We start from the raw sequence: 22,306 nt of genomic DNA, 5'->3' as shown, positions 1-22,306 counted from the left end.
CTAAAGTAGAAGTAAATGTGTTCAATTTGAACATGGTTTACTAACATGTCAAGTTAAAATTTTGAATTTATGAATGTGAGAAGTAAATTTTTTTAAAGTTATTAGATTTTTAAATTTATAATTTATTTATATTCAATAGTTTGACTCATAATTACGAAGTTTGATCGACATTACAATCAATGAGTCAGCTCCGCCCTTGCTTGCTAATCTTGATTATCGTAATAACTAGTTACGAGAGAAATTTCTTAAAAACCTACGAAATTAGTAATCGAAGTTAAGTCGATTATAGCTTAAGTGTCTAAATGAAATATTACATCAAATTTAGGACTCACTATGTATTAAGCCATTTAATAATATTTCTGTAAGATTCAATTCCTTTGAGCTGCCATTGCAGTGTCACTTGAGGAGAAGATGGATCGGTCGAAACCAGTAGATCCTAATGGCTTAGAAGCTTCACTCATTCAAATCATCAACTCCCACCATTCTTCATCTCTCAGGCTCCGTGAATCCACCGGTCAGTAACTAATACATAAATCCATTCAATTCAATGTTTTTTTCTTTTCAGCATTTGGTTTGTGGGTTTCTCGAATTTTTCGAATTGGGTTTCTGGGTTTCTCGAATTTTACAAAATTGTGTTGTGGGTTTCTCGAATTTTTCGAATTGAGTTTCTAGGTTTTTTGAATTTTGCAAAAGTGGGTTGTGGGTTTCTCGATTTTTTTTATCGAATTGGGTTGTGGAATTCTTGAATTTTACGAATTGGGTTGTGGGTTGCTGGAATTTGACAAAATTGGGCTGTGTGTATTTTGAATTTTGATTCAGAGAAGGCGAAGAGGGATGGGATTCGTAGTGCGAGGCGGGTTTCGGAGCTGTTAGTGGATTCAGTGAATAGAGAAGTACAAGAAGCTTTTGTAATGCAAAAGAGAATTGAAATGGAAATTCGTGCTTTAACTGCAAGCATTTTGCAATTTGGAAAGCAAACTGATCAATGGCTTGCTGCTTCACATTCTATCAATACTGCAATTAAGGTCAGTCCAATTTGATAGCTATTTGTGTTATGTTTATTCAAGATTGAATATTTCTGATGAATGTGTAGCTTTTAGGCTCTAACATCCAGCTAAAATAGATATTACCTTGACTAAGTTCCGCTGAGTAGAAAGCGCTAGGTGATTTCTTTCCGTTTGTGTATGTTTTGATGGACAAAAGTTAGGTGGTAGTTGGCCTCGTATGAGGTAGCAAGATGCGCACAAGTTGATTAAAAAAATGTCAGCTTGTTTTTGTAGAACTAGGAAATTCAATTATAAAGCACGAGCCTCATCGTAGACTGTTAGATCGACTTTTAAACCTTTATGCTGAGGTTCTTACGAATATGAAGCACGAGGTTACATTAGTTTGTTCTGGTGTTTCAAGAACTGTCTTGATCATTCTGATCCGATTTTCAGAGCAAAATGCCTTGAACTCTTGACTATCATACTCTCCTCCATTGTCAGACTTCAGATAGTGAGTGTGTTTCACCTTATGCAGTTGAGATATTATTCATACATACAATACTATCTCATGCACTATTCACATAAAAGAAAGAAGGTAAATGTCAGAATGCAAAGTCCGAAAGAAAGAAAATGGATACATAATTTTGGTGCCGTGCATAAATTTTTCTTTTCGCATATTCATCTCTTTAGAGGAAATTTCCAGCTGATCTCTTTGCCTATAAATAGGCATCCCCCACTCCAGTTGAACATTATCCTCTCAACATTCTCTTCATTTTAATAATAAAGTTATTCTATGTGTGACCTTGGAGTAGGCAAAAATGGTCGAACCACATAGTAAGAAAAAAGAGATGAGATGAGTTACAACTTAGGAAGGGGATGCCTTTTATAGGCAGAAAAATCGACTGAAAATTTCCTCTAGAATATGAATATACAAGGTGGAAGTTTAGGTAGCTAATTAACTTAACTATTAAGATTCTCCCGGTTATTAGATTTTCCTACGATTGAACTTTGGCAAGTTATAGTTGACCCTAACTGAAAAGGAGTCTTTGAGCAACAGTCTCCACTAGTAAAGTCATCTCCCTGTGACTTATAGGGCACGTATTCAAGCCGTGGAATGAACCATTAACATTTGCGTCAGGGTAGGGCTGCCTACATCATACCCCTTAAGGCGATCCTTTTCCCGGATCCTGCATAAATGCATGGTACTTCGTGCACCGACTTGTAATTTTTTAATAGCTGGACTACAACTAGATGAAGCTGAGGCGTACTTGTTTCTATAGAAATGATATGCTTCTATGCAGTGGAAACTGTGTTTCTTTCATATTGACACTTCGTGTAATGTTATAATCCGATCTCGTAGAGACATAGATGATATTACATTGTTGATATATGTAGCTTCAATATTTTTTTATTTTTTATTTTTGGCACAGGAAATTGGAGACTTTGAGAATTGGATGAAGACTATGGAGTTTGATTGTAAAAGTATTAATGCTGCAATCTGCAATATTCACCAAGAATGACATTTGAACTTGAATTATCATAGGCCTGTGATTAGTACATGGTTTATATCATGTCATTTAAACTCTTTGGCACAGTGTACAGAATATTCTTTTTGCATGAATGATATGAAATTACATTTATTTCTGTACAACAACTTGTATACTCTATAATTTTAAGCCAATTCTTGAAGGATTAGGAATAGCTAATTCTAACTTAAACACACTTTAATTTTATATAAGAATGGGTATTATGTCAATAGAGTAACTTATTCTTTATGTTGTGCTCTTAAATCTTTGAAGACCTTGTAAATTTTTTAATTGATTGGTTCTTTCGATCCACATATAACTCTCATAATCATAAATTATGTAGGAGGTCACTGATAATTTGTGTCGATGCTCTTTGATATATTGCACTTACTTTTTTCCTTTTGGTTTTACTCAAACCGAAGCTATTGCGCATTCTTTCAAGGAGAAAAGTATGAAAAAAACATGCACCTTCGTCTTATATTCCATACATCCATGAGAACGAACTCTAAGAAGAGAGAAGATTTCATCCATCAAGCGGAGGTAATAAAAATCAAGACTCATACCAATACCAGTAAGGTACAAGTCTTGCTGCAGATGAGAAATTTTATTTGCAATAATACATGCAAACTATCTAAAATGAGAGTATAAAAAAAATAAAAATTTCTGCATCCCAAAGGCGCTATTATATACTGGGTAACTATCCAAACCATACTTGAACAACAACACTTGCTTTCTTATATTATTATATAGAATAAAGATATGATCAGAACTTTAATACATATGAACAAGAATTGACATGAAAAGACTTTGTACAGACAATTGTAAATATACAATGTCAAGATCACAATATTGACACAATCCACTCTGGAAATTCCCTCCAAAACCGCCAAACGAACAATAAATGAAATAAGAAAGTAATTTCTAGCATCCTAGTATGACACAATAAAAGGTAAGATCATGGCCATGAACTCATCATAGGTCAGTTTCGCCGAGCCAGTATAACGCGTGTCTTTCTCCTTAAACTTTTCGGTCAAGCCCTGAGAATTGCAAAAAAAGGACTAAGAGACAACACAAATATGAAGGCAAACACAAGTAGGTGCAGTATTAATGGTTACAAATACAAAAAGAATTCCATCAAGATGTGGGAGGGTATGACACTGGAGTTAAATTCCATCTCAATGCATTTCTTTTTGAAGGAAAATACATCAGAAGATGCACATTATATCTATACCCGGCCGCTCGGCCAAAAATAATTACAGCCGCCAATATACATATATTTATACATCTGCTGGCTATTTCATTTTTTTTTTGGGGGGTGCAGAAACAAGGTGATATTCCTGACAAGTATTTATAACAACATACCCAGTGAGGTCCCACAAGTGGAGCCTAGGGAGGGTAGAGTGTACGTAGACCTTACCTAGGAGGTAGAGAGGCTGTTTCCAAACCTTCAAAATTCCTGACTAGTGTTTGCATTGATAAAATGAAGTTCTCGATGTCATAGCGGATCTTAAGCAATAAATAGCTTTAGATTAAATTGTGCTAGCACCCTAATGTCAAACCATAAGAATGCAAACACGATGTGCCAGGACACCTAGGTGAATGTTAATTTTGGTTAGGGCTGTAAATTTTTGAAGGTGGCCAGCACAATGTTCAAAAAAAAAAACCTAGGTGAATATGTTGGGAAGGAACCACCACATATGTATGCATGATGCACCAAGATATTTAGCTAATCCTTACAGACGATGCTAGTTTGGTCTACTCTAGAAGTGTACTCCCAAAACAAACTACATGCATCAGCTCTCAGTATTCAGAGAGCATAAGAAAGAGAAGTACTTATGAGCTGAGTGACGTGTACACGATATAGATTTTCAGCTTCAGCTCATTGTATTAGCTTTTTCAGATCAATAATTTCAGTTTGCAGTTAGACTTTCTTAGATATCATTAACTTATTAAAATCGGAGTTCAAATAACAGTTGGAGTAGACCATCAGGTGCTAGTCATGACCTCTAATTTGAGTTGTCACACTTCCGTCTAAACTCAGTATTATAAGAAGGATAAGATTGCAATGACAAACTAGGTTAACACTTATAACTGTTAGTCTCCTCTCCAAGCCCAAGAGCAGGCACACTTTTATGTGGGGGAGAGATGAGGGGAAATACATTGAAGCTGCGCAGATGCATAAATCAAGATATTGAGTAAGGAAATGCTTATAGAAAGAGATCAGTTCTTTTACCTTCACAACCATCCCACATCTGCATCATAAAAACATAAAGTTCAGAACATAGTCAACTTGAAAACTTATCTAGTTAATGAAAAGGTGATTGCAGTATCAGACTTACTCGACAAAACTATCAAAACACAGCTCGGGTCTCCTACCACTTCCATCAGTATATCTGGAAATCAAAACTTCAAGAACAGAAGGTGGCACCATGTATCCAAGACTGTAGACAGCATCCCTTAGTTCTGTTGCATCAATCTTCCCACTTCGATCTCTGTCAAATCTCTCAAAAATGGCCTGCAAACCAGAGGATCAAAATGTCAGAGACATTAACTAAAACTAGAAAAAGATGATCTTGAAAACAAAATATGAATGGCTATGGTAGGGTGTGAGAGACATATAGACACTAAGTTAACCTCAGTATCAGCATCTATGTTTCTTTTCGATCTTTGTTACCAATCACCTTCATTTATTTTTCATGTTGGTTGTGTGTTTTAGTACAAGAACTGTAAAGCTTTAAAATTTATGCATGGTAAAGGTGAATATCTGTTCTCGAAACATCTATAGTATCTCAACTCTCCAAATTGTCCAAAATGTTTACCCATCACTTTCTGTGACTGATGTTCTTCCATAGGCCGAAAACTAAAAAATTACCCAGGACAAGGCCATATTGGGCTGCATATAACTTATTTTGTATCATCCCCCCCATCTGCTTCCACCTCCCTATCTTTTACAACCCGCTCTTCCTCATGCTAACCACCATTTTAAGTTTTTTTTTTGTTTCTGCCTGAGGTTTTCATATCTAACTTCTTGAATGCTATCCTAACAATTAAAAACTAAAGCAGAAAGGAATGAACAATACCCTCCATTGACCAAGACAGCTCCATAGTGCAACAAATTCCTTTGGTCCTGTTCAGCAATACAAGGCAAAGCTTAAGTAAACAAGGAATAGCAAAAACAAAGCAACAAAATTAGATAGCAATGTCATATAGCTAACTACCACAATATTTCAGAAACAAACCAAAACACTAGCTATATAATCTATAATCATTAATTCTTAATCAGAACAAGAACATCGCCATTGTCAATTTGAACTACCTTCATATAAAGGAAAAGCTATATAGCAAAACACTAAGAGCTAAAATTCAAGAAATGACTAAAATTGAGCTAAACAAGTCTATATAAAGCACCCCACAACCAAAATCATAGCAAAAGACATGGATAAATTATATTGCCAGCATTTGGACTCTATCACCACCACCACCACAACAACAAAATCCTTTCTTTTTCCTAATCACCATTGTTAATTTGAACTACATTGATATAAAAGTAAAGCTACATATGAATCAATTAGCCTACATAGCAAAAACCCAAAGAGCTAAAAATTCAAGAAATGAGTAAAATTGAGCTAAACAAATCAATATAAAGAACCCCACAACCAAAATCCCTTATTTTTCCTAATCACCATTGTTAATTTGAACTACATTGATATAAAAGTAAAGCTACATATGAATCAATTAGCCTACATGACAAAAACCCAAAGACCTAAAAATTCAAGAAATGAGTAAAATTGAGCTAAACACATCAATATAAAGAACCCCACAACCAAAATACCAGCAAAATATGTTTTTTTTTCCCCAAACTCACCAATTCTTGGAAAATACTCAGATGGATTCTTGAAAAGAAAGATTAACAAACGAATAGTCCTAAGACTAAACCTTTGGTAACCAGAAGAAAGAGCTTGTTGTAGCTCTTTCTCCTCAACAAACCCACTACAATTCCTATCTACCATCTGAAAACTCTGAATAACTTGTGGGTCAGTCCCCGGAGGAAAACCAGAACCATAATTTGGAGGATTCTGGTAATACCCATAAGAAGAACCAGGTCCATAACCAGCTGTTTGCGGTTGAGACTGATGAGGGTAATTTGAATAATTTGCAGAGGAAGAAGAAGAAGGAGGATGATATGGGTGGGCTATTGGTGGCTCATTTGGGTCGGAGAGTGGCGGCGCAGAAGGAGAATACGATGGTCGGTTGCCATAGGAAGACATTGTTGTTCGGTGGTGAATACTAAAAGAAGACGAAAATGGATACTTATGTTTTTTTTTTTAGTTTGAAGTTATTTATTATCGACGGTTTGATTTGTTATATTAAATAAATTAAGTTAGAATGTATTAGAATTAATATGAAAACTAATATTAGTATTATTTTTTTCTAATACTTTGTACCAAACGATTTCTTGTAGTTTAAGGAGTTGTACCAAACTAGATAAGATTATAACTAGCACAAAATGCCTATCCAAATGTGACTCCTCCTATTGAATAAGTATCGCGAACATCCTAAACTTGATGTAAATTATTAGTTTCATCTTCGAAGTATTGACAGCCTTAAAAACACACGTTTACTTGACTAATTGAAGCGAAGTATATCCCCGATCTTGCAATATTAATGAAAAACACCCCTAAATTCTTGTCAAGTTTTAAAATGTTTTTAATACTTTTCTCGATTTTTATTAAGAACTTTATGCTCCTACAAGAGTTTGAGACCACTTGCTATGTCATGTGGCATATCGTGAATATATCGAGGATGTATCTAAATTTAGTTAGTCAAGTAGAGGGTGTTTTTAAGGCTGTCAATAGCTCAGGGATGACAAGTTTATGGGTGTTTTCAATACTTCTCTCAAATCTAACGGACAAATTACATGTATTTGGTGTGATTTGCATATATCGAATCGATATGCAAGCGAGATGAGAGGAAGACAAGTGAGATTTGTCTATGTATTCTTTTTTTTTTTTTTTGGCAAAGATTTGTCTATGTATATTCTAAATACATGCAAATCCAGTTGGATACTATATATCTAAAATAAATTACACATTATTTTGAACTCATATATCTTGAGATACATATATTTGAACGCACTAAAATTTGATTCATAATATCATAAACTAACATATATCTAAATAATTAGTTTCTAAGCTAGCGAGATTTCTCTTTTAAATATATTTAAAAGATTAACTTGACCATACCAACCATGGTGGAGAAAGTATTAATGCGTGTGAGGCTGTATTGACAACTTTGACATTGACATGGTCATTATTTGCCAAGCAAGCGCTCTTCCATTTGGCTTTTTATTCTTCATATAAATCATAACTATATTAGCTTGGAAACTTAACGGAAGTTGTTCTATATCGTGAGTAGGGATGGACATTCATATTTGGTTTAGGTATGGTATTCGGTAATATCGTATTGAAGTTATAGCCCATTGTATTACAAAGTTAATACTATTTCTCCAATCATTACTATTTTTTTATGTGGACACACGATATAATAGAAGATCAACAAGTAAGAAGACATCAAGAAAAATAAATTGATACAACTAAAAGGCATGTATTTGAATTATTCATGCTTGTTCTTTTAACTTTTTCTTTGGACTTGTACTAATGAGTAATGAATATGTTGATATATGACCTTAAATAATTTGGTATTCGGGAAATACTTAATACCAAATGGTACTAATATCTCATACCAAACCCAAACCTGAATACCATAATTATAAAATTTTACTCCCAAATATCATACCAAATACAGAATTACCAAACAACCAAAAATTTCAATTTGATTCAGTAATTCGGTTTTCGATATGTTATGCCCATCCCTAATCGTGAGTATATTATTATTATAGTATAATTTCACATCATGAAGTTAAAGCTAAAAACCTTTTTTTTTGGGGGTGGGGGGATGTTAGAAAAGCTAATAAACTTGATGTGCCTTCGCCAAAGTAAAAGTGAAATTAATTTGCCCTCAATCAATGAACTTCTAGTAGGCCAATAAGAGTTGATGAATAAGGTATTGATAATCAAGGGCAAAGCTAAGAGGGTTCATCTGAACCCTATTCGCAAGAAAATTACATTGTATATACAAAAAAAATTATTCTTTAATGCATATATAATAGATGATGAATCCTTCCTGTGACTGCTGATAACATAGTACCAAACTACCAATAGAAGCTGCTTCAGTAGACTGATAGACACTAAACCAACCTAACTTGACATTGAAAATGATAGCTTCAGTAAATTACTCATGTCTCTGCATTTCTGCTTCTGTCAAAGTTGCTCCACTCTTATTCATAACATTCAGAACTTCAACGTGATTCGTCAAGTCTATTGAACCAACAACTCTTACACCGCAAAAAAATTTAGTGCAAACCTGAAAAAGGCACTAGGCAAACAAGAAAAAAGATCCAAAGATTGGGAGATATTCTTAGACTTTACCAATTAACACTCAAAAGAACAAACGGAAACTCAACAAGTATGTTTTGATATGCAAATAAAGCGAGCCAAGAAAAACACGGGAGAGGAAGACTCACCTTGCTAAAACAACCATGTCAATGAACTGGCCTGACGAGCTAGCAAGATAAACTCAAATTTACCTTCTGAAAATAGAGTCCTTTTCGGGGTTGTATTAACCAGTATCAGGTTTCATGTGTATTTGCTAGTTTCCAAGGTAAACATCCTTTTCGTGCAGCTTAGCAGTACCTATTCTTGTCCTATGAAATGATCAACCCTTCCTTGATTTACTTTTTATGCTGTTCATCAAATATTCACCCAACCTAGCACCAGCCTCAACTATTCTCGTTTCAGGTTTTATCTCAGCTTGAGTAAGTTCCACCAAGGTATTCCCTATTTTTTCAGCAGCATCCCATTCCAAGATCCTGGATACAATTTCTTCCCATGTATCTGCATGTAGGGGTTCACCGTGACTCAAAATACTCCCCGCTACCCCACAAGCTTCCTCAATTTTACCTAGGTTACAGAAACCTTTCACAACCGCGTGAACCACAGAAAAATGTGGAGAGAAGCCTTTTGACATCATTACCACCATGTAATTCTTAGCCTCATCGTACATTCCCTGATCACTTAGACCCCTAACTAATGTCCTATAAGACACCAAATTGGGAAGACACCCGTTTGATGGCATGTCCTCGAGGATTTTACAGGCATCAGAAGCACGACCTTCTCGACAGAACCCCAGAATTACTGTATTGTAATGGACAATGTCAGGATTGCAACCCTTTACTTTCATTCTGCAAAGAAGCTTGTAAGCCTCCTTAAATTTCTTTTTCCGACACAAGCTATTCAACAGAGTGCTATAACTTAAAGCATCGGGAACAAAACCTTTATTCAGCATATCCTCCAGCAAGTCAACAGCTGTATTCACTTGACTTTTTCGACACAAACCCTGCATCAGAATCCTATATGACTCTACATTAGGACTGATCTCTCTCTTAAACATTTGATTAAACAGCGAGTAGGCAATACTTAAATCATCATTCAAACAGAATGCCCGCATTAGAATGTTGTAGGACTCGGTATTGGCCAAAACTCCGTATGTATGTGCAGATCTGAAGAGATCAAAAGCAGGGCGAAGAAAGTTCCGATGAGTTACGAGGATTTCAAGAATGAGGTTGAGATGCTTCGGAAGGGGCTTCATATTGAATTCCAGGATAGTATAGAAAGTTTTAAGGGCTTTGTCAGGTAGGCCAGCATCACCATAGATTTGGATGATGTGCGAAAAAAGGGATGGGGAGATGGAATAATGCTGTGACTTTAGAGAAGAGAGGACGGACTGCATGAGGGAGAACTGCCGGGAACGGCCAAGCTTGAGGATGAGAGTGTGGAAAGTGGCATAGGAATGCTGAAAATCGGGTTCTCGTGAGGCTAAATCAAAAATTTCTTTAGCAAGGAGTGGATCTGATTGGGAAGCAATAAGCTTCTGGACTCGAGCTGGAGAGCCAATAGATGGTCCCTGGTTCATGTTTTGTTTATGTTCTTCATCTTCTTGTCTTCTTTTTCTATCTTGCTCTGGCTGTTGTGTGTGATAATGGGATTTAAACTTGTACCAGGCAGAAAGTGGCTCGACCTTTGATAGCCAAGTGGAAGAACACATTACCAGAGCCAAGAAGTCCTTGGAGCTGAAGTGATGTGAAAGCATTCTCATTTTTTTCGATCATCAGGCTCTTACTTCTTTACTTGCTAATAGCCTTGATAGCCACTTCATTATTTTTGTACTTTCATTATATTCAAACAAGACCGCCTACTGAACTGGAGACAACAAAAAGTTACACACGGGTGCAGCAATGATAAAAAACATAGGCGAATAATAGTAACAACAATAATCAGTAAAACTGTTTACTAAACTCAAAAGCTCATATAAAACAGAAAACAACTAGACTAAGCTCGATGAACCATGCTTGAGTAACCTAAAACATTAAGAAGTATCAAGAAACTCAATAACCTAGAATTTTTTTTTATCATTGGCTTACTATTTTAGCTCCAATAGGAGAGGGATTTGCTCAAACGAGCTCGAGACTAAAAGTATCGTTACGGAGATAGTCATACTAATGCTAGGTAAACCTTCCTACAGATGAAGAGCACAATCTTCCTCTCTGAAACATTTTTTCGAACATAACAACATGCACATATGGGAAATCTGACTTCTGTTCTGCAGACTAATCAAAGCCAAACTTTTCGAGATGACTGTCCTGAATTCACAGATGAAAAATTCTCTTTTTAAACACCATTCATGTTTACATTTGCACAGGTTTTTACTTTCACATATGATACCCATACCATGAAAGAGTTCATGCAAAGATGGAGTAACAATAATATAATTCCTATGGAATTTTAAAGAGGAAGACTCAAGGTGGCCCGGTGCAAAATTAGAAAACCAGAAGAAACGGATGCCTACAAGGGAAAGGAAAAACAAGATCTAATTATATTTATTGCTTCCTCCAATTTTTAGTCCGATTGTTCCTTAATTCAAAAGTTGTGGTTACCCCCTACTAATTGTTTTTCTTTCTAACTAGTAGAATCAGTTGAGCTTGTAAATCAAGCCCTCAAATTTAATTACCTTTCAGAAAGAGGGTGGTAAGGATATCGATGCAAAAAAAGTTAGGAGGCTACATTATAAAAAGAGGGTGGCAAAGACATTGATACACAGAGAGTTAGGAGCATTCTCTTTCAATCAATCTTCAGAAGGTGATAAACTGATACAAGAGCGACTTTCAACAACAACTACAACTTCTACGCCTCAATCCTAAACTAATTGCTAGGGATCTATACCAGAGAAACTTCAAATATAGAAGAAAAAAGGGAATACATGAAAGCTATTTACTCTTCCACTTGTTATTTGTTTTGCCAAGGGTTTTTCATAAACAAATCCACCTTTCATCAAAGATTAAAACTTTAGACCAATTGGGAATCTTTGATCACTCTCTGCCTAGGCATGTCTGTACTCTGAAGTAAACATTTTATCAAACATGCATGTTTTAATTAGACCCAAATTGACAAAAGGGGTTGCTCGGGTGGTAAGTGCTCTCCACGTCCAACCTTAAGCAACCTACAGATTGTGGGTTCAAGTTAATAAGTGAGTCAAAAGACAAAAGGTGGGTAAAAAAAAATTAGACCCAAATCCACCTTTCATCAAAGATTAAAACTTTAAGAACAATTGGTCATCTTTATTGCCTAAGCCTGAACTCTGAAGTAAACATTTTGTCTAACACCTAATGTGAATGTATTAATATAAAGAACCAAATCCATTTTCATCAAAGATTAAAATTTTAGACCAATTGAGGCATCTTTATTCACTCTCTGCCTAAGCCTGTCTGAACTCTGAAGTAAACATTTTGACTAACACCTAAACATGAATGTATTAACAAAGAACCAACACCCAAGGGTGTAGTCTAGTGGTCGGTAAAATGAGTTGAGAACCATGACGTCTCAATATCAAATCCCCTCAGAGACAAAAGGCACTAGATGACTTCTCCTAATCTTGGTGGACAAAGTTACTTGGTACCTGTTGCTAGTGGAAGGTAACATGTATTTCATAGTTCGCCTGAACAAACAATAAATAATAAAGAACCAAATCCACCTTTCATCCAAAGATTAAAACTTGAGACCAATTGGTCATCTTTTTTGCCTAACCCTGTGTGAACTCTGAAGTAAACATTTTGTCAAACACCTAACATGCATGCTTCAATTAGACCCAAATCAGCCTTTCATCAAAGATTAAAACTTTAGACTAGTTGGGCATCTTTTTTAGCCTAAACCTCCCATAACTCTGAAGTAAACATTTTGTCTAACACATGTAAATAAAGAACCAAATCCATTTTCATCAAAGATTAAAACTTTTAAACCAATTGGGCTTCTTTGTTCATTCTCTGCCTAAGTCTGCATACACATCTTTAAGCTAAATGCTTACACTAAGAAGGAGAAGTGAAAAAGTATTTCTTACAAAATTGATGATTGTTAGTTGTTGCAGATAGAGAGAAGACTCCAACAAGTTTGCTTGCAGAAGCCAAAGAGTAGAACCTGAGGGCCAAGCAGGAATATTAGTAAGCTAGGCAAGATACCTATGCTTATTTGTTAAACTTTAGTGCTTTTCAAAATCAAACCGAAACCGATGACCCGAATGACAAAAAGTTATTGATTCATTGTTAATGAGTTACTTTGTTTAACGGTTTTGATTTTTTTTATCATCAGGTTATTGGTTTTTAACGATTTGAAGTTTTTCCTAATGGGTTAACTGGTAATCCGATAGTAAATTAATAAATTAAATTTATACCATTTTGATAAATAAAGTCTTTGACTTAGGATTTAGTTTTATATTTTTATTTCTGGTAGTCTCAAACTTCTGGTTATTCTACAATATGTTAGTGTTATTTTTTAGCATGTGCATGGTTTATTTGGTTTGTGTTCATGTTTCTAAGTGATTTTCAATCATTTTTTTGTGTCAAATCTTGACGGTTAAACTAATAACTGAACCGATAACGACCAATAACTGATAAATCAATAACCGATAAGTCAATGTCTTAATGGTTCTTAATGGTTTAGCATGTCTACAAACCGATCAGTTGAACTAATAAGTTTCAACATCAAACAAAACCGACCGATACGTAGCCCTACTTTGCAATTCATGTCCTACGTGATGTTTTATGTTTTAATTCACATACAGGGGCGGCTGGTTAGGCTTAAAGAAAAGTCCCTGGCCTTAGGCCTCCAATTTTAGGACCCCCCATTTTTTAGTTAATTAGGTAAGATTAAATTTTTAAAAAAAATAGAATGAAGACAATAATAAATGCAAACGGCTGGAAAAAAAATGTAAACGGTTGGGAAAAAAATGCAAACGGCTGAAGTGATATATATGAGTTATGACTCTGACTTTTTAACTTTCCAATAAAAAGTTGTGTACTTTTTTCTTAATGTATGAGTTTTTTTTTTTTCTAATTTTATTTTTATATATTCTATCCTCCTCCCTTCCTCTCTTCTATTTATTCCCACTTCTCTTCTCTAAATTCTAATCTTACATCTCTCTTATTCAAAGCTTAAGAATTTACTTGTTCTATTGATAATTTATATTTTAAATTTGGAGAAAAATATATTGCAGCAGCCCGAATCATTTAGAGTTGATTACTTCTTATACATAGTAGACCAAGCCATCTTTTCACTTCAAAATAGATTTGAACAATTTGAAGTATATGAAAATATTTTGGTTTTCTATGTAGTGGGAAGAAATTGAGATCATTTGATGAGAGAATTTAAAAAAAATATTGTCTTAATCTTGAATGTTCCTTAAAACATAATACTCATTCCGATATTGACGGTTTAAACTTATTTTCTGAATTAAAAGTATTAAGGGAAATCATAAAAGTAGAAGACAATACTCTAATTGAGATATTCAATCAAATAAAAAGACTTGATTCTTTTCCAAATGCTTACCTTGGTTATCGAATAATGTTAACAATTCCCGTAACAGTCGCCTCAACTGAAAGAAGTTTTAAAAAATTAAAAATAATAAAATCTTATTTAAGATCGACAATGTCTCAAGAAAGATTAAGTGGTTTGACTATATTATCGATTGAAAAAGAATTATTAGAAAAGATTGACTACACAAAAATTATTAACAACTTTGCATCTAAAAAATATAGAAAAATAGATTTAAAATAAAAATATTTATAATTTTTTTTAAGGCCTCTAGTTTGAGTTTTGCCTTAGGCCACCATCAGGTTTGAGCCGCCCCTGTTCACATACTACGTGTATTATGGCAGATACAATATGTTTGTCTACTTATTCAATTTTATACAAATTTAAATATTTATTTATGCACACCCTAAAAATTGAGGTTCAGTCCAAAGTAGAATAAAAAACACGTTTATATATTATAAGTATTGAATAAAATCCTCTTCCATGTAACAATTTCATGGCGGGAAAAGAAACCTAAAACCCCAAAAATCATCTTTCAGTATTCAGCCAAACACACAGAGAGAGAAAAATGGCAGAGATAGAGAAGCAGAAGGAGAAAGTAGTAGCAGAAGCAACAGTGCAAATCGATCAAGAGGGTCTTCCCAAAACTATTGTACGCAGGCTTGTGAAGGAAAAGCTTTCTCAGCTATCTACCGATACTGATATCTCACTTCTTCGTGACTCGCTCCATGCTTTCTCTGAAAGTGCTCGACTTTTCATCCATTACCTCTCCGCAACGTAAGGTTTAATGGGTTTTGCAGATTAGTTTCAATTCTTTCTTTTTTTTGATAAATTTCAATTAATTCCTGGAAAATGATGAGAAGGGTTGGAGATTATGGGTGTTGTTTTGAATTTTGTGATCCAGAATTCAAATGGGTTTTGTTAAATTTTTGTTCTTTTACTGATTATTTATGGATTCAGCCTTAAAAAATTGAAATTTAGGATTGTTTGTTTTGTTGCTAAAAGGAAGTTAGGAAATTTATGAAATTTTGTGATCTTGGATGTGTACTGGGTATTCTATTTTTGATGACGAGTAAACCTGCAGCACAGGGTAAACCTCGATCCTGTGCAATAGCTCGCTAATCACACGTGAGAGGTAAATTGCACTAGGCAAGTCCTGTGTGATGTGCTTGAATCAGAAGTCCAACCCTTGTATTGTGTATTCTTTTTTAGTTAATCAGCTCACATACATCAATTTTTGAGCGATTAGGTCGGATGAACCAAGAGGTAGAATTGTCTTGTTGCTTAAAAGAAAATTTGGTGCTTTTTGAATTCTTGTAATTCTGGAGTTAGAAGAATTTTGTTTAAAAAATCATCCTGATCTATGGTGAAGTTTTTGAGTGTTTATAGGAACTGATCTGAAGCTGAAAAATAGGACTGTGTTGATTGTGAAACTGGCTTGTTGCTAAAAGAAAATTGGGAATTCTCTGAAACTGTGTAATCTAGGATTTAAAGGGTTCTGTGTATTAGCTAATTCTTTTACTGATTGATATCTAAGTTTTGGTTGATTAGTAGGATGAACACTAAAAGGTGGAAATTTGTGAAAAAAAGTGATATATTGCGATTCTAAGCTAGTGCTGAAGTGTGAATAAGGTTATTTATTGGTTGATGTAAAACATAATAAGGCATGCTTTGTGTTGACAGTTGAGGAAATGAAGAACAAGTTGGATTATAAATCAGTGATGATGCAGAAAGATGGAAACATGAGATTATGTTTTCTCTTTTCTCTTTTGTGATATTTCGCTTCAATGAGTGATCTCATTTGCAATGTGCAATTGCAGTGCTAATGACATATGCAAGGAGTCTAAGAGGCAAACGATAAATGCAGAAGATGTGTTCAAGGCCCTTGAAGAGATTGAGTTTCCAGAGCTCATTGAGCCTCTCAAAGCTTCTCTCGAGGGTCAGTTTCTTTTCATTGTTCTAAATTTTTCGACAAGTCAGTATTTTTTTTCATGAGGTTGAATGCTTTCCATCGTAGACTACATGCTCCTTTCATTCACCAATTGTTGCATACAATCACAGGTCAACATTGGGATCAGATATCTAGATTGTTGTCTATTTAGTTCTTCTATATTACTTCCAAATTTATGAGAGCAATGTGCTACAGTAATGAATAGTATCTTAATTGGCAAAACCAAGTTTTGAATTTCAATGAATAGTTATTCTTTTATCTGATTGCTCTTATTCTCTTCTTATAACTTGAAATCATCAACAATTTTCTTCTACTAAAGTATATTATTACTGAACTATATCTGTGAGAGGTGGGCTCACAAAAGATGATTGTTTACTTCCCTTTGCCACATAATATATCCATCGAGTTAAATACTATCATTGGCAGGTTACATAGTGTGATCCGGTGTATGATGCTTGATCTCTTGTTTAGGTCTACAGTTAAACATATTCATACTGGGATGAAGAAAGTTTGTCATTTTTCTTTGTTCTGCTAAAACCAAAGGAGTGTTATGGCCTCATTAAGTTGGAGGATGACACTTGTTGAGGTCTCTCTGAATAAGAATAGATTGTGTTGTTGAAACTTCAATGTTATCTTAGTAACACGATGGAGCTAGAGTACCACATACGTTAGTTCAAATTGATTAAATCACCTTGCATTACTATAGAAAGCTGAGGTGTCTTCTAACTTACTCTAAAAACCTCACTCCCACTAAAGGGTGAAAGAAAGTCTAGAATGTTAAGATCTATTTGCTTCTTCTTGCTGCTAACACTAACATTTACTTTGTACATATGTTGATCAAAAGGAGAAATAAAAGTCGGTAATAAGCCAAATATGCCCATTGTGTTGTGTTAGGGCATAGAGCTTCAGAGAATTGAATGGTTAGTGAGGATTATGGTCAGAGATCTTTCGAGCTGTATCTTAGTAGCATATGTGCGTCAATCCACCAGGTCTATAGCCAATGTTGTTGTTTTTTTATATGGTAAAAGTTCTATTGGTAAGGTACTAAGGTACCCAGAAGGTACACAAAAATACGACAACAACCTAGGCCCCTACATTCTACAATAGATTCTAGCTACATAATTTCCAAGTGAATCCAAGTAATCCAATCCATATACTGCTCCATGTTCGCCTCTGCACACCCAAAAAACAGACTATGCAGGGGCAGGTTCTTGACTCTACAAATATGATTCTTTTTATTCTCAAAACAACAAGCACTATTTCTTTTACACCAGAAAGGTTGTTGATGATTGCCTTTGTCTCCTGGCTATTATCGTCGAACAGATTTGACTCCTGCGTTACATATTTTTATTAGGTCAAAACAACAAAAAAGAGCTGAAATTAGAAAACAAATGCTCACATTTGAAGACTGAATATTTGAGAGTTGTCTGGCACACTAGCTCTCTTTACACCAGACAAGTTGAGCATATTATTGCTTATTGAGCACTCTGAATCACTGATCTCTTTATCGGTGTTAAACACCAAGTCTAGCAATTTACAACTTTAGTAATGTATCATTATCTCACTTGTCTAGGACATGTAGAGAGTCTTAAAAAACAAGGTCCTGACTTTGAGTTGGAGGGAGAGGGGGTAATTATTTGGGACAGATTAAGTTTTTAACATTTGGGCTTATTAATCATTCTCTTCATATGAATTAGAAGAAAAAACTATTCTCATTTTCTTGTTCAACTACCAAGTACATGCCTATAGTTAGTCTTCTCATGAATTTTGAATTTATCCGTTATTTCACATAATTTCTTCCCATCCGTCATAGAAAAAGAAGTTCTTTTACCCCTTATTTATGTAATATGCAATAACCACCTCAATTAAATCTCTACTTAAAACTAAACTGGATCATTGATATTTGTAATCCCAACTTGTCTGGGATCGATCATTGTTGATTCTAATTGATCTCTTAATTCGATTTTCCTGTTGTGGCAAGTTTCAGACTGGTTAAACATATATCATTTGTTTGTCATGTGTTTTACATCCTCGAATTGTTAAATTCAGAGAACTCTGTGCAATATCAGATGGATACATGTATGATAACTGATAGATTATTGCTTTAACTGCCTTTCGTGGTCTGATTCAAAATGAGGCAAAATTTACTGTGGTGATGAAATGGACTTACACCTATCTTTGCTTTACATATTCTTCCCTCTTTTTACAGGATTCAGAGAGAAGAACTCTAAAAGGAAGTCAGCGTCATCAAAGTCCCCAGAATCTAACAAAAAGGCTAAGCTGAAAGAACCTGTGGAAAATGGGAAGGGTAAGATGAAAGAACAACCCTCGGATAACGAAAATGAAGATGCACAAGCTGGAGAGGAAGTCAATGAAGTTGAGGATAGTGTTGATGATTAACAAGATTATTGTTTGCGCTTGCCTTCGTCGTTAGACATTTTACTCATGCCTTTGTTATTAACCCCTCAGAAAAATGTAATCTTATCTTGGATGCAAAGTTAACAAACAGTTTGTAGAGTTTTATTCTGGAGTAAAATGAAGTTCTTTGGGAATTTGTTGTCCTTTTTGTCCATCCTCCTGTTCGATGTGTTTATTTATGTCATATAATTATAAACTTTTGAGTACATTTTGAAATTTTATCTGAGATATTATCATCGGGTTGAGGAGAGTTCTCATGAGTTCTAAAGCATATCATAGTTGCTGACGAAAAATGAATTTGAGATCATCTCGATTTTCTGTTTGTGTTAGTTTGTGAATTTATGAAATATGAGTGATCGACTCTATTTGAGTTCAAATTTTGTGGATCAATCGGTGACAACTTATTGAATGATACTCATTGTTTGAAAGGCTTGACATCACTTTTTCGGAGTTTATGTGTCACGAAATAAGAATTAAGAATTATCTCAATTTTTCATGTATTAGTTAATGAATTTTTTGGAACATGTGTCACTGACTTTGTTTGAGCTCAAATTTTGTGGATCCATCATCCATTGGTACTTATTACATGATATACGAGAGGCGGACATTGCATATTTTTGGAGTTCGTGTCACGAAACAAGAATTCAAAATTATCTCAATATTTCGAGTATATTATAGTCTATGATTTTTTTAGAACATGTGTGATCAACTCTGTTTGAGCTAAAATTTTGTGATCACAACTCTGTTTAAGCTAAAATTTTGTGAGTCCAATGGTGACGACCTACTAAATAATAATACCCTTGATTTTCAAAAGGTGGACATAACTTTTTTGAAGTTTGTGTCACAAAATAGAAATTTAGAATTCTCTTAGTTTTTTCGGAAAATGTGTGATCGACTTTGTTAGTAATTGAATTCCTTATATGGTTTCACATGAGAAACCGATCCAAATATAATCTACATTGAACAACACAAATACAAATATTGCTCTTCAATAAATACGTCTTGGTCCCAAACAAATCGAGAGGGCTATATGAATTCTCACTGATCATGTTTCATTAAACTGCTCACAACCGGTCAATGACAGTAGTGTTCAATTTTGAGCAACAATCATATGAATGTACGTACCTTTGGAACTAGAAAGCATGTAACTGCAACACTATAACAGCTTACTGAAGATCAGGCAACAACAGGAAATATGCAAGGGAAAAACCTGTACCAAAGCAGAATCGTGGCCGTTTAACAAGGGTGCAGAGTAGATATCTACAGTTCCACATAAGAAATAAGAGACGCTAAAGTTTCTTATTAAACGCTGACAGGAGGACGAGCCATAATAATTGCAGCAAAAACATCACTGAATTGGTGTACACAGTAGGAAGAATGGTTGTTTGCTAATGTTTAACAGACATTCAAAGGGGTGACAGCATACAAGAAGACCAGTTAAGATGAGACGGAAAGGAAAAGGCGAGGATGAATCCATCCACAAAATCATCAGAGATTCACTATTTTTCCAACTTATGCATTCATTTATCTGTTTTCTCCACTTCTTCCTCCTTCTCACCATATCGGCGCTTAAACTTTGCAATCTGACCAAGACTTTGAGCCATCTGACGCCTTGCTCTTATGTGATAAACCTTGCCTGTTTGGTGTATTTTGGTCATCATAACATGCATCAACCGTCCACTTTGAGTCACGTAGGATATCCATTGCATTTGAGGGTGAATTCCTTTCTTCATTTTTTTTTTCCTGAAAATGAACCTACAATTCAGTAGCAACATAGTCTTCCTTACAAATTAGATACTTCCCCGGGAGCCTCAAATAAGCAACATTGTAGCTCTAAAAGAGTTATTCTTAACTCTAGCAAAAAAGACACTAAAGGGTGAATGGATAAAATCCCTAATTTGGACTGAAACATAAAAACTACCAAGACTAAATTTTGCAAAGCTAAGAATATTTCCCTTCCAATACCACTTTCAGTTTCTCCCTCCCTCTAAATCCAGAAATAGAGCCTTAAGTCAGTAACATCGGAGGACAAAGCCAGAGGTAAAAGCAAACACCAAAGTTTCACTGAAAAGGGTCTAATGAAACAACAATAGCAGGAGAGCACAACTAGAGCATTTTTCATTCTTGCACCTCATTTCTTCATATAATATATTCTCTTTTTTTTCTCTAAACCTTTCCCCCCATAAAGAATAGCTTATTCCTTGTAAGAAAGGAAAAAGTATAAAAAACAAAAGATGTTCAATAATGAAAATAAACATGGAACCATTATCACTGATATGAAAACTCTACTATTATACACAAACATATTGATTTTTATCCGATTAGAATTTGATTATCCTTTATTATCAATCTTAAAGCCAAATTAGAAAAACTATCACAACTTAGGGGGTGTTTGATTGATCAAAATGTATTAGAGAACATTTTCTCTAGGAAAACAAGTTCCTTAAATACGAGGAAACTAACTTCCCCAATTAAACTAGGGAAAACATGTTCAATATAACATTCCAAGTTCATTATAGTCTACTCCCCACCCACCCAACCTTCCACCTCTTGACCATCCCACCCCACACCACCCCCGAACCCCACTCCCCACCCTATCCCACCCAATAGTGTTTTATTAGATTATATAGAAAATGCTCACGAAGGGGTGGGCGTTCGGTTCTTCGGATTAGAAAAAGTGTGCACCGAACACCCAACCAAACTAATTCGGTGCAAATGAGGACCAAATTATCAAAGTATTAAACCAAATTCATAATACTTCAGTTAAAATTCCACATTTCATCACTGTATAAAGTTCAATTCATCACATTTTCATACTCGGTCATGCATTTCCGAGACAACAAAATCACAATGAAAGCAAATGAGGAGTAGGCATTTCAAACCAAAATCAAACAGATTATTGAGGCATTTTACCAAACAGGTATTAGGCATTTCACAACTCACTTTTTCTAAATACAAACACAGCTTTAATCAACTGTCTATCATGGATGCAATGTAGAATCGTCCACAAAAATAACAAATTTTAACTCAACAAATGTGAGAAAAAAAAAAGTTCGATGGAGAGTGGAGACACAAGAATACTGAAAGCACATGCATAATCATAACAAAAATGTTTTAGGGATTAGGGTTTATCATGGTAATCGGAAGAGAAGTGAACTTACAACTAGATCGCCGGAAAATTGACCGGAGAATTTGCAAGTTTGCTGAAGAAGAAGAAGCAGTATAGTTTGGGGTTCGAATTTATTGAAAGAGAATTTTGTGGGCTTTGTGTAAGTTTGACATAAGTCCAATCATCCATTGTGTGAGCAAAGCCCAACAAAAACAAAATAAGAAAAACGTTCAAGGTCAAAAGTCAAAATTATTAAAATCGAATATTTACTCATTAGATAAGCGAAGTCAAAAATTCAAGATAGTAAATCCTTGGACCAATCTCGGGCCTGAGACAAT

The 22,306-nt window shown here is 34.8% G+C and overlaps 5 protein-coding genes across 7 annotated transcripts; 2 read left to right on the top strand and 3 right to left on the bottom strand.

The window, feature by feature from the left end:
- Nucleotides 1–361: 361 nt before the first annotated feature.
- Nucleotides 362–2,742, top strand: LOC125844129 (biogenesis of lysosome-related organelles complex 1 subunit 1). Its single transcript, XM_049523386.1, has 3 exons — nucleotides 362–514; nucleotides 820–1,025; nucleotides 2,417–2,742. The coding sequence occupies exons 1-3, from the start codon at nucleotides 412–414 to the stop codon at nucleotides 2,504–2,506; spliced, it is 399 nt and encodes a 132-aa protein (XP_049379343.1). The 5' UTR covers nucleotides 362–411; the 3' UTR covers nucleotides 2,507–2,742.
- Nucleotides 2,743–3,286: 544 nt separating this feature from the next.
- LOC125844117 (probable calcium-binding protein CML48) lies at nucleotides 3,287–6,842 on the bottom strand. The gene is made up of 5 exons (XM_049523370.1): nucleotides 6,378–6,842; nucleotides 5,593–5,639; nucleotides 4,852–5,027; nucleotides 4,746–4,764; nucleotides 3,287–3,549 (listed from the first exon to the last, which is right to left on the bottom strand). Exons 1-5 carry the CDS (start codon nucleotides 6,778–6,780, stop codon nucleotides 3,442–3,444), a joined length of 753 nt encoding a protein of 250 aa, XP_049379327.1. The 5' UTR covers nucleotides 6,781–6,842; the 3' UTR covers nucleotides 3,287–3,441.
- A 1,707-nt stretch (nucleotides 6,843–8,549) lies between these two features.
- LOC125844101 (pentatricopeptide repeat-containing protein At4g01400, mitochondrial) lies at nucleotides 8,550–13,101 on the bottom strand. 2 transcript variants are annotated; one of them, XM_049523347.1, is made up of 3 exons: nucleotides 13,022–13,101; nucleotides 9,096–10,830; nucleotides 8,550–8,935 (listed from the first exon to the last, which is right to left on the bottom strand). In XM_049523347.1, exon 2 carries the CDS (start codon nucleotides 10,724–10,726, stop codon nucleotides 9,287–9,289), a length of 1,440 nt encoding a protein of 479 aa, XP_049379304.1. In that variant the 5' UTR covers nucleotides 10,727–10,830; nucleotides 13,022–13,101; the 3' UTR covers nucleotides 8,550–8,935; nucleotides 9,096–9,286. The 2 variants fall into 2 exon arrangements, with proteins under 2 accessions (XP_049379304.1, XP_049379305.1); XM_049523348.1 differs by having other exon boundaries at nucleotides 8,550–8,947; nucleotides 9,096–13,083.
- Nucleotides 13,102–14,980: 1,879 nt separating this feature from the next.
- LOC125844125 (uncharacterized) lies at nucleotides 14,981–19,013 on the top strand. The gene is made up of 3 exons (XM_049523379.1): nucleotides 14,981–15,267; nucleotides 16,311–16,429; nucleotides 18,651–19,013. The coding sequence occupies exons 1-3, from the start codon at nucleotides 15,059–15,061 to the stop codon at nucleotides 18,839–18,841; spliced, it is 519 nt and encodes a 172-aa protein (XP_049379336.1). The 5' UTR covers nucleotides 14,981–15,058; the 3' UTR covers nucleotides 18,842–19,013.
- A 1,156-nt stretch (nucleotides 19,014–20,169) lies between these two features.
- Nucleotides 20,170–22,119, bottom strand: LOC125844135 (uncharacterized). 2 transcript variants are annotated; one of them, XM_049523391.1, is made up of 2 exons: nucleotides 22,021–22,119; nucleotides 20,170–20,602 (listed from the first exon to the last, which is right to left on the bottom strand). In XM_049523391.1, exon 2 carries the CDS (start codon nucleotides 20,590–20,592, stop codon nucleotides 20,380–20,382), a length of 213 nt encoding a protein of 70 aa, XP_049379348.1. In that variant the 5' UTR covers nucleotides 20,593–20,602; nucleotides 22,021–22,119; the 3' UTR covers nucleotides 20,170–20,379. The 2 variants fall into 2 exon arrangements, with proteins under 2 accessions (XP_049379348.1, XP_049379349.1); XM_049523392.1 differs by having other exon boundaries at nucleotides 20,170–20,614; nucleotides 22,021–22,116.
- Between the last annotated feature and the right edge of the window lie 187 nt (nucleotides 22,120–22,306).

Source organism: Solanum stenotomum, chromosome 11, assembly GCF_019186545.1.
Source record: "Solanum stenotomum isolate F172 chromosome 11, ASM1918654v1, whole genome shotgun sequence".
Classification (NCBI taxonomy): Eukaryota; Viridiplantae; Streptophyta; class Magnoliopsida; order Solanales; family Solanaceae; genus Solanum; species Solanum stenotomum.
The sequence above is the reverse complement of the archived record's forward strand: the minus strand, read 5'-3'. Positions and strand labels throughout refer to the sequence as shown.

Bases quoted from the DNA above. Each gene is read 5' to 3' on its own strand.
- LOC125844135 (XM_049523391.1), bottom strand. From the start codon at position 20,592: ATGAAGAAAGGAATTCACCCTCAAATGCAATGGATATCCTACGTGACT.
- LOC125844125 (XM_049523379.1), top strand. From the start codon at position 15,059: ATGGCAGAGATAGAGAAGCAGAAGGAGAAAGTAGTAGCAGAAGCAACA. The intron at 15,268-16,310 runs GTAAGGTTTAAT...GTGCAATTGCAG, and splicing joins ATCCATTACCTCTCCGCAAC to TGCTAATGACATATGCAAGG. The intron at 16,430-18,650 runs GTCAGTTTCTTT...CTCTTTTTACAG, and splicing joins TCTCAAAGCTTCTCTCGAGG to GATTCAGAGAGAAGAACTCT.
- LOC125844129 (XM_049523386.1), top strand. From the start codon at position 412: ATGGATCGGTCGAAACCAGTAGATCCTAATGGCTTAGAAGCTTCACTC. The intron at 515-819 runs GTCAGTAACTAA...ATTTTGATTCAG, and splicing joins CAGGCTCCGTGAATCCACCG to AGAAGGCGAAGAGGGATGGG. The intron at 1,026-2,416 runs GTCAGTCCAATT...TTTTTGGCACAG, and splicing joins CTATCAATACTGCAATTAAG to GAAATTGGAGACTTTGAGAA.
- LOC125844117 (XM_049523370.1), bottom strand. From the start codon at position 6,780: ATGTCTTCCTATGGCAACCGACCATCGTATTCTCCTTCTGCGCCGCCA. The intron at 5,640-6,377 runs GTGAGTTTGGGG...ATTGCTGAACAG, and splicing joins TGAGTATTTTCCAAGAATTG to GACCAAAGGAATTTGTTGCA. The intron at 5,028-5,592 runs GTATTGTTCATT...TCTGGTTTGCAG, and splicing joins GCTGTCTTGGTCAATGGAGG to GCCATTTTTGAGAGATTTGA.
- LOC125844101 (XM_049523347.1), bottom strand. From the start codon at position 10,726: ATGAGAATGCTTTCACATCACTTCAGCTCCAAGGACTTCTTGGCTCTG.